The following is a 10,656-nucleotide window of genomic DNA, read 5'->3' as shown; positions in this document are numbered from 1 at the left end:
CTCCCTTGTTTCTATCCATAAAGCCATGAACAGCCAAGGTAGATAACATTTGTAAAGGGTTTGGGCTGATATTCTGTGATCTTTGACTTTCCCTACACATTGTGTAGCTGCAGAAGTAGTTATGTAGTCGTGTTGTGTAAATATGATGTATCATCTAATCACAACTCATGCAGTTCTGTTGTGTAAATACAGGTGACTGCAACACAGAGGTTCCCTTGTCTGTGCCTTACTCTCCCATCCAAGGTGGGGATTGTACTCCTTTCTTCCCACAGAAGTGCCATGAGATATGAGTGTTTGGAGCCACTTATGTACCATGGAATTGAAAGCAAATGAAACATAAAATGATGCGAGACAGAAGGTAATCGAACTTTTACAATTACTGTGAATTATTTTAAACAGGTTCAGTATGGCGGAATTAATGTTTTTTAACGAAAGACAGAGGCACGAGAACACGACATTCACATTTTAGTGTAAATAAAGACCAAGGCAGAAGCACATCTTTTCACTCCAGAGCCTCCTGTTTTTTCGGCAGAAACCCGGCACTTTCCCACTTGCCTGAGGGCGGCGCGGGGCGCTGAGGGGCAGCGCCGGATGAAAAGGCGCCCCCTGGCGGCGCGGAGCGCTGTGAAGGAGCGGGAGCTCCTCGTAGGAGAGAGCTTCGCCTTTCCTTTTAAGTTGGTTTGTCCGCCTGAGCCACGAATTCGGGCCGGCAGCGGGCTAAGGCGAGCGGAGGAGCCGGCTGGGCACGGAGCGGTCTCCTGTGCGGAGCCGTTGTGGCGCTTGCGGCGCGGAGATCCTCTCCCTGGCGGACCGGGAGGGTGGGCGGCCAGCGGCCGCGGGACCGGACGGGACGGGACGGGCCCGTCGGCGCACGGCAGAGAACGGCGGGTGGGCGGCAAGCAGCCGGACTCCGCTCCCTTCAGGCGGCTCCCGCTCGCGGTGACGTCAGCGCCCCGCTCCTCAGTCGGCGGTGCGAGGCGGTGCGGAGCGGAGCGCCCGGGACTCCGCGCGCGGTCAGCGGCCGTCGCGCCGCAGAAGGGCCGCCCGGCGCCGCCTCCTCCTTTCCGTCCCTCCCTTCTTCGGCGCCGGCCGCCCTCCGCGCTGCCTCATGTTCGGGCTGGAGAAGCCGCCGGGGCAGCAGAAAGTGGGCAGGAGCGGTGGGTTCCCGAACATGGCGTCCGTGGGGGATTTTAACGTGCTCAGCTCTAGCATCCCGGCCACCAAGGTGGAGCTCTCCGTGTCCTGCAGGTGAGGCGGCGGCGCGGAGCTTGCGGCGGTTTCCCTCCCGCGGAGGCGCGCTGTGGGTCCGCGCCTCGGGCAGCCCCGGAGCCGCGCTGCTCGGCCGGGCACGGAGCGGCGGCTGTAGGCAGCGCCCGGCAGTGGAACCGAGCCGGGGAGCGCTGCGTTCTCAGCTGGCGTTTAACTTCTGGAGCTGTCCCAAGTGCCGCAGAGGGGAAGGAAAAAAACTCCCATCCGGAGTAATCCTTTAGTATATTTGTAAGGCTCTCTTGCAAAACTCTTAGGAAACCTGGCGCGGAGCCTCGCCACGTTTTGCCCGACCGCTGCTGCTAAAAATGCCGACCCGTAACACGGGACGCAGTGTGTGCAGTTCTCCTCCACGTTTATTTGGCCTCGGTTTGTTTACCGGGATTTCAGAAATAGCGCTTTCTCTCTCTGTGAAACACAGAGACGTTTCCATTAGCGGTCTGGAATTAATATTTTTTGTGATCTTTTTATGTTTGTTTTCACTCTCGTTTTGCCATCTCTCTAAATATGCCCCAGCAGTTGAGGAGCGGTGGTTCCTCTCGCCAGCGGAACTGGCAGCTTCTGGCAAATAACTTGGAACTGTCATTATTTCCTGATGGGAAATGAGACAAAGTTTGTGCCGCTCTGCTTCATTTTCTGCTGTGGTTGCCTGGAATTACCTCTGTTAGCACTGCTGCTGTGAAGGCAGACGTTCAGGGCTCGGAACTTCAGTCAGACCACTCCCTCTCTTCCCTTTGTGTATTTACTAAGGCATTTTTGTTTGTTTGTTCGTTTGTTTTTGGTAAACATACTAAATATATTCCCTGAATAAGCATGTTTTAGCATTTTATCATTAAAAAAAAAAAAAAAAAAGAGAGAATGTCACAAATATAGTAAGGTTGAATTTGGAATACTGGAGCTGTCGGTGGCTGAGGTGTGAAGATACTGAGTTCAGCCCATCTCCACAAAGTTTACCTGCAGCAAGCACAGAACCCATGTTTGCACAGAAGGGATGCTGTTAGGTGTTAAAGCAAACAGGACCCCTAGCATTACTTTAGGTTCTTCAGATAACCTATCAAAATTACAGATGTCAGAATTCTTAATGTTGCTTTTGACCCAGTTCATATATAAAGGCATGGGTTTTTTTTTTTCTTATTCCAAGGGCTAGTTGTAGCAGCCTGCAGCGTCTTCTTCAAGCCTAAGTTTCATAGTTATTTGAAAATGCATCCAGTGCTTAATAACTGCAGGTGTATGACATAGATGATCATAGCTGACATTAATTATAACTAACCTTAGGACATTGTTTACATGTTAATTTCTTTGTATGTATCTTTGACATACTTTCAAATGCCACATCTGTTTTGCTTAAACAAGGGTAAGAAAAACTTTTAAAAACGTTTTCTAATCCTGATAACTCTTGATGTCACGTGTAGGATAGGAATTTCCAGGGTGATTCCTTCTTGATGTGCTGCAGTGACAGCTTTTGATTGCAAAATCATGCTTCAGATCTGAGCGTGAAATGATTGGGGCAGAGATTAACCATTAACACATGGTTGTGATTCATCTGTAAAAATATTCCTGGGCTAAAGCTCTGGAAAAGTAATGTTAAACAAAATTGTGAAATACAGTGAGAGTCAAGCGTGCAAAGTTCAGCAAATGCTGGAATTCTTTCAGATTAGCAACTGTTTATTTTCAGACATATGCAGAGAAATGCTTTAAAGACGATTTGAGTCATGTCGTTAATTTTTCCTTGGTATCTACAGAGTTGTAGAACCAATTTGGTTGCTGGTTTACATCAGTAGTTACCAGCTGATCATTAGTCTTTTGTATATGTATTTTTTGTTTAAATACTTGTCTTGATTATAGTAAATGTGGGAACCTCTTCCAGTTCGTAGAGATGCTGCAGTTTGGTGGGCAGGTGAAGCAGTGCAAGGTGTTAGGTTCCATGTCTGGCTGCGCCACAAAGAAATTTCAAATTCTAGTCAATACTTTTACCTCTGTGGTGTTTTTTGTGTTTTGTTTTTGTTTACTGTATTACTTTTTTCAGCGAGGATACAGATTCTACTTGCATTTTATTATGGTTCATCTGTTGGCATTTCCTAACTCATCGTGCCTGGCATGCCCATGCTGTCCATGTGATCAGACTAGCTGGGTGTCAGTACTATGCAGGTGGGATTGCAGTAAGGCCAGTTTGGTGTAGGGGCTGGAGGCAGCCTTTGGGAGACGTGCATTTCATACGATGGGTAATACTTTGTCTGTGAAAAATGCATCCAACAGATGTCTTGGATGTTAGCTGATACTCTTCTTGTGGTTTCTTTATGACCGAAAACCTTTCGGATAATACTCATTGTTTATCGAATGCCAGCCAACTACTGGCTGTAGTTTTACAAGCGCTAGAAAAGCAAGAAATTAATTTTTCTAATTATTACTATTCAGCGTCTATCAAAGAAAAAGTTCAGTCTTTTTCCAGCTCTTCTAAGATACAGGTTTGTAAGCCTCTAAAATTATTTTATCAGGGAACTGTATTCTATGGCTCAAGAGCCAGATTTAATGTAGCAGGACAACTTAAAAGTGACACCTGGGAGGATCCTCCAGTATTGGCAGAAGTCCAGGGTTGTCTAGTTAGTTGGGCTTGCAGTCATCTCCCTTTGTACCCAGTAGCTCCTTCCATCATGTGTTCGTGGTCTGATGAAGACCTGCTCTGCTTTTTGTTTTTTAAATTGCAAACTGGCATTGCTTTGGATGATTGTCATATGGTGGAAGATGGGATCAAGACTTTGACTCTTCAGTCGATGTGTGAAAGAGAATATGGGTTGTTCTTTTATATTTTACTCTGCTATTGTTTTCCAGCCAAAAAGCTTCTCTTTCTCCAAAGATGTGTTTGCACAGCGCACTGATTATAGGCGTGTGCCTAGACTTGAATCTACACTTAGCGGCTGCAGGTAGAAACTTGTGCTCTCCTTTGGGCTTGAGGTAAGCTTCAAGCTGCGTTAAGGGGAAGTAAGTAGCAGGAATGTTTGAGATTGCTCATCTGGTGTTTGGGCGTGCCCTCGTGTCTGCCGGAATGTGACCCTGTCTGTCATATTCTTCATTGACTGCGATCAAATAAAACACTGGAGAAGTGTCACGGTCTGTTCTCATCTTCCCTGCTCCCAGTGAAGTTACATGCACAGTGGGATCTCAAGCTTTTCAGTTTTTGTCATGATTAATATAATGGTAATCTCTGCTCCTACTCGTTACTGGGTGCACTGATCTGGAGTCTCCTAATTAAACCACAGCCTTTATGAAACCCTATCTTACAAGGAAGTAAAAAATTTCATCATGCCTTGTGTTAGTGTTTATTTACCTACTGAGGAGGTGTCAAACAGAATTATCTTCCTAAGAGTAATTTCTGCGTATCTATAGGAAAGTGAAGTAGTTTGATCACTTTATGACGTGCAGTCATAAGGCCAAGTCTAAAGCAACAATGTAGCATCACAGCAGGCACTATGAAGCAAATAAACTCTGTCCCAGCTGAAACCAGGACCTGTGTCAATGATGCTACAGTTATCTGAGGGATGGTAAAATTCTCACAAAACATTGACACAGGTCTGCTAAGCTTTATGCAGAATCAGGTGAACTGTCCTCATCATTCTGTGTTTGTGCTGGACGGGTTCTGCACTTTCTGTATTCCCATGCCAGGCATAATGTGCAGGAAGGCAGAGTGTACTCCTTATGATTGGTTCAGAAGTACGATTGGTTGTCTGTGCCTGGTTTGGATCAGTTCTATACAGTTTCACAATTTGTACAGCAATTTAATATTAATGAATGGGATGAATGGAATTAAACAAATCCTATTCTCATTTATGAGAATAATCTAATTTCAGGTTTCTGGCATGGAGGAACAAAACGTACTGCCTCGGGATTTTTGCCTTTCCATTTGCTTGACTGTCTGAAATCTTAAGCAGTTCGTTTCTACTGGTTGCGGTATCCAAAGCATGTTTGATTTTATCTTTGATTGTCATAAGGACTGATCTCTACTAAGCTCTCTTCTCTCCAGCCAGTATATTTACTTCCTTGTTTTTTGTTAGAAATCTGTGTGGCAGAAAGATGCAGTGATAAAAGATACAATAAATTATTTGAGCTTGTAACTCCATATAGTACAGAGCAGAGGATATAAAATTCATCCTGATTCTAAGTCTGCTTTTCATTTTCCTGTAGTTTTGTGTGTATGTGTCCAGACTGGTTACAAAATCTGTTTATCCATGTTTATGGATGGCTGGCAACAAAGGTTGATCTTGCAAGTTTTTTCTTTGAAATGAAACCACCTAGACAGCCATCTGGCTTCAAGAAAAACATATAAATGGGTGATGGCCTCCATCAAAACAATCCTAGAAGTGCATTCCTGGTAGAGTGTATAGTTTGTTTTTCCTGTGTGTACATGTATTATTTGAACTTTAGGCAAAGCACACATTAACTGTAAAATTTAAGGCCGACGTGTGGCCCTGTAGATGCAGTCTTGCCACTGTTGGGACCAGTTACCAAATTTTGTATCGAGTGAAGTCTCAGGACTTGTCAGGTTTTGTCTGAACTTGTCTTTGCCTACTTGATGTTTTGTTTGGATTTCCTTGGCTACCAAAGCAGGTTTTCTGAAGATCAGGTGGCTACCTCTTAGATAGTTTCTCTTTGGCTTGTGCAATGACACGACATAGCTATTATTCTTCTATAGATAGCAGTAGCAAGTGGTTGTTTAGTGCAGAATAAGGTATCTGTGACTGTCACAGAATAATGTAGTGCAGAGGAGCACCGTAGGAACACAGGATGCAAGGCAGAGTAGCAGAGATGGAGGATGGAAAGCGGAGGTATGGGATACCTGTGGAGACCTTCCCAGTGGTTTGTAAAGAAGAGCAGACTTTGGATACGGGCAAAGCTATTTTCTGAAATTATAGTGGAACCAAAGGGCAAGAGCCAAACAGGTGTAACAAATATGGCAAGTTTGAATGCAAAATGCAGTAAGAGACCAGCAAAGAGAGATCATGGTGTAACAGTGGGTTGGAAAAGTAGCCCCTTGTGGGGACCCTCAGAATTTGGAAAAGGAAACCGTCAACATCATAATCTTCCTGAGATGATCTGATCCTCCACTGCTACTGCCAACTTCTCCTCCCCAGACAGGATGCGGGATGCTCACTGGTGACTCACTGTATAACCCTTGCACAGTTGAAACCAACTATTTTAGACCTCAGAAAGGTAATGTAAGGGAAAGCGGAGAAGGGATTGAGTAGTAGGAAGTGTATAACAGCTTTAACTGTACTAAAGCTTTCTCTATTAATTTTCCTCCTTTTCTTTCTTTCACTGCCTGTGTAAGTAATGCATCCTCCCCTGTCCCACAGTGGCTGAGAAGGAATATTGTATTCATTGTACAAATTTATAGAATCATAGAATCTCCAAGGTTGTAAAAGACCCACAGGATCACCCACTCCAACCATCCACCAGTCACCAACAGTTCTCACTAAACCATGTCCCTCAACACAAAATCCAAATGTTCCTTGAACACCTCCAGGGTTGGTGACTCCACCACCTCCCTGGGCAGCCCATTCCAGTGCCTGACCAGTCTTTAACAGAGGTGCTATTTCCCAACGTCCAGCCTGAATCTCCCCTGGTACAGCTTGAAGCCATTCCCTCTAGTTCTATCACCAGTTACATGAGAGAAAATGCCAACCCCCAGCTCACTACAACCTCCCTTCAGGTGGTTGTAGAGAGCAGTGAGGTCTCCCAAGCCTCCTCTTCTGCAGGGTGAACAATCCCAGCTCCCTCAGCGGCTCCTCATAAGACTTGAGCTCCAGATCCCGCACCAGCTGTGTTGTCCTTCTTTGAACCCATTCCAGGGTCTCAGTGTCTTTCTTGCAGTGAGGGACCCAAACCTGGACTCAGTACTTGAGGTGCGGCCTTGCCAGAACTGAGTACAGGGGCACAATCACTTCCCTGTTCCTGCTGGCAACACTGTTTCTGATACAAGCCAGGATGCCATTGGCCTTGGCCACCCGGGCGCACTGCTGGCTCATGTTCAGCTGAGCATCAATCAATACCCCCAGGTCCATTTCCTCTACACAGTCTTCCAGCCACTCTGCCCCAAGCCTGTAGCATCGCCTGGGGTTGTTGTGGCCAAAGTGCAGGACCTGGCATTTGGCCTTGTTGAAACTCATCCCATTGGCTTCAGCCCAGCTATCCAGCCTGTCCAGATCCCTCTGTAGGGCCTCGCTACCCCCAGGCAGATCCACACTTCCAGCCAACTTGGTGTCATCCTCAAACTTACAGAGAGTGCACTCAATGCCCTCATCCAGGTCATCGGTAAAGATATTGAAGAGGACAGGCCGTAGCACTGACCCCTGGGGAACACCACTCGTGACAAGTTGTCAGCTGGATTTAACTCCATTCATTACCACTCTCTGGGACTGGCCCTCCAGCCAGTTCCTTACCCAGCTAAGAGTGTATTTGTCCAAGCCACAGGCTGCTAGCTTCCACAGGAGAATATTTTGGGAGACAGTGTCAAAGGCCTAGGTAGATTCACTTTCTAAATGACTTCTTTGATGTGTACACTTTAAATGATTGTTTCAGAAAAAAACTATGTGAAAACAATTTTTGTACTTTATACATTATTATAGTTATATTAAAATACATCTAAACTAGAACAGCATCTCCAAGGATTTGTATCAACTGAATAAAAGTAGCTGGAGAAGGACCAATGAGCTGACCTTAGACTGAGCTGCCAGAGCTTTGGACTGCCTGGGGTCCTCAATGTCATCCTCTGTGTTATGTCTCTGAAAGTTCAGAGCCAGAGACTGTTTGCATGCCCAGCCTTAGAAATATAAATGTAGCAGGTTCATTCTGTTGTTTTCAAGTAATAATTGGTGTGGTACTGAAAGAGAGTTAGGTTGTGATGTGAGCTGTTTGCTCATGCCAGCCAAAACTGGGACTGTTCATAAATGGACTTTTATTTATTTAAAATGGAACAACTCAACTTTCACGCAGGTCTGCTTCATCTGCACGAGTATTATTTCTTCATTCCTGTCAGTTTCCCCAGACAACTACTGCAAAACCATTGTTACTGTATACATAAGTACAGAAATTTGGTAATTCCATCTTTATTGTTGGCTTAACCCCTGAGAGCAGTCAGCAGTTTTAATAGAGGTATTGTCCTAACACTGTTTTTATGCATTTAGTCAGATAATGTTTTTTGTGTGTAGTCATAAAAATGTAGGGAAGCTGTGCTGCTCCAGCTGTGCTCCTTGCTTCCCTCTTTCTTCAAAGAGAAAGACTTCTGAATCAGTATATTTGTAACTTCATGATTAATGTTACTCTGGAGGCTGACAATTATTTCTTCATCTTCTTGTGAACGAGAAGAGTCAGTGACTTCTTCAAAGAAGTATTGTGTATGTTTTCTTAAGCATGCTTATCAGAGATATGTTTGTGTTCTTTCCAGACCTTCAGGTGCCCCAAAGAGTGGAGGTAATCAGAACAGATCATGCTAACTGCCTCTTAGTCAGGAGAGCCACCATTTTCTCTCCTCCAAGCCTTTCCTAAAAGAACCAGTCATTCTGTCAAGGAGATAAAATTCTGAGAAATTGTCTAATCTACTTTTAGGTCCAGGGCATTTTGAATCTGGAGGCTAATAGCTTCTTTTTTATTGTGTTCTGACAATATAGGAGAGTATAAATAGCTAGGGAAGGATGATTACTTAAGCTAGCATTACAAGTGAAAAAAATATTGAATAAATTACTCTGCAGGAAGTCAAGTGGGCTCTTCACTCAAGTAGATTCTTTGGATCATGTATTGCCTTTCCTAGGGCTGACCATTGGAAGTCCAGTGGTAGCAATTAAGGTTGAGAGACATTGACTACTGTGATGTAAAGCAGATTAAAATTAGCATTGAAATTGATGCAGTTCTGAACAAAACAACAACAAAAAAAAAAAAGAGGAAATTTGTTTGTCAGGATATTCTTTGAGAAAAAAAGACACACGGGCCTGATATTAAAAGAAGGAAATAAAAATGAATTTGTTTAATAATTGTTATTGTGGTTTAACCCTGGCTGGCAGCTCAGCACTGCACAGCTGCCTCTGACCCGGGGTGGGGGAGGGGGTTGGGAAGGCAGAAGTGAAAAAAATGTGGGTTGAGCTGAAGGCTGTTCATTAGGTAAAGCGAAAGCTGCGCATGCAGGCAAAGCAGAACAAGGAATTCATTTGCTCCTTCCGTTTGGCAGGCAGGTGTTCTCTGCTTCTGGGGAGGCAAGGCTCAGTGTGTGTGATGGTTGCTTGGGAAGACTAATGCCCAGCCTCCTTGGCAGGGCAGCATGAGAAGCTGAAAAGTCCTTGGCTGTGTGCAAGCACTGCTCCGCAACAAACCACGGGTGTGTTATCACCACAGTTTTCATTAAAATCCCAAAATGCAACATCATACAAGCTTCCCCATGGAGTAATTCAAGTGAAAAAGAAAACTGATGTATGCTCATAGAAGAGTATATTATATTTAGAATACATGCTTTCTAAAAATTAATAATCAGTTTTGCATGGATAACTCAATGTTGTGTTTGCGAACCACCGAATGCTGTTTCCTGGGAGGCAGCGCAGCACCACACAGCCACTGGCTTCTTCTACCTCTCAGTGGGACGTGGGGGGAATTGAAGAGGTGGAAGTGAGAAAACTGGTGGGCTGAGATAAAGGCAATTTAATAGATAAAGCAAAAGCTGCACACCAAGCAAAGCAAAATAAAGAATTCATTCACCACTTCCTATCTGGAGGCAGATACTCAGCTATTTCCGGGAAAGCAGGGCTGGTCGTGCATCATAGTTACATGGGTGGGGAGGGGTGGGGAATGAGGGGGAGGAAAAAGAAGCAAAACAAAAAGGCACCTCGTGGGTTTGAGACAGGAGCATTTTAATGGGAAAAGAAAGCAAAGGTTGCACGCAAGCAAAAGGAAGAAAGTTATCCTGTACTTCCAGTCAGCAAAGTTTCGTCACTTCTTGTGAAGCAGGGCCTCAGGATGTGTGCTGATTTCTTAGGAAGACGAATGTTTTCGTAACCAGAGTCCTTCATTCTCCTTTCCCACCTCCTTCCAGCTGTTATTGGTGAGCATGACATCATAGCGTACAGAAAATCCCTTTGGTGGATTTGGGTAAGCTCTGGTGGCTGTGTTTCCTCCTTTCTTCCACCTACAGCCTATGGCTTTGTGTTGGAGCCAGCCCTGATGCGGTGCCAGCATGCTCAGTGATAGCCAAAACATCTCTATGGTGTCACTGCTGCTCTGGTGACACATGCAGAGCGTAGAACTACATGAGCTCCTTGAGTAACACCAGCCCCTCACTGGCAGGCAGCACAAGAAGCTGAAAATAGTTTCATCCTGTGCAAGCGCTGCCCAACAACAAACCGTGGGTATGTT

General features: G+C 45.0%; 1 protein-coding gene across 2 annotated transcripts in view; it reads left to right on the top strand.

Annotated features, from left to right (window-relative positions):
* The first annotated feature begins 960 nt into the window (after window positions 1-960).
* The window catches only part of CPNE8 (copine 8), a 91,339-nt gene continuing 81,643 nt past the window's right edge, over window positions 961-10,656 (top strand). The window contains exon 1 of one of the 2 annotated variants that reach the window (XR_008206288.1): window positions 961-1,248. Coding sequence is in view for 1 of the 2 variants with exons in the window: in XM_052681144.1 (XP_052537104.1) it covers window positions 1,109-1,248 (140 nt within the window). In the remaining variant the exon portion in view is untranslated. The remainder of the gene's footprint in view (window positions 1,249-10,656) is intronic. The other variant, XM_052681144.1, reaches the window with a different exon arrangement.

Source organism: Tympanuchus pallidicinctus, unplaced genomic scaffold (genome assembly GCF_026119805.1).
Source record: "Tympanuchus pallidicinctus isolate F22 unplaced genomic scaffold, pur_lepc_1.0 scaffold19, whole genome shotgun sequence".
NCBI classification, from domain to species: domain Eukaryota; kingdom Metazoa; phylum Chordata; class Aves; order Galliformes; family Phasianidae; genus Tympanuchus; species Tympanuchus pallidicinctus.
This window is presented reverse-complemented; position numbering and strand designations above follow the sequence as displayed.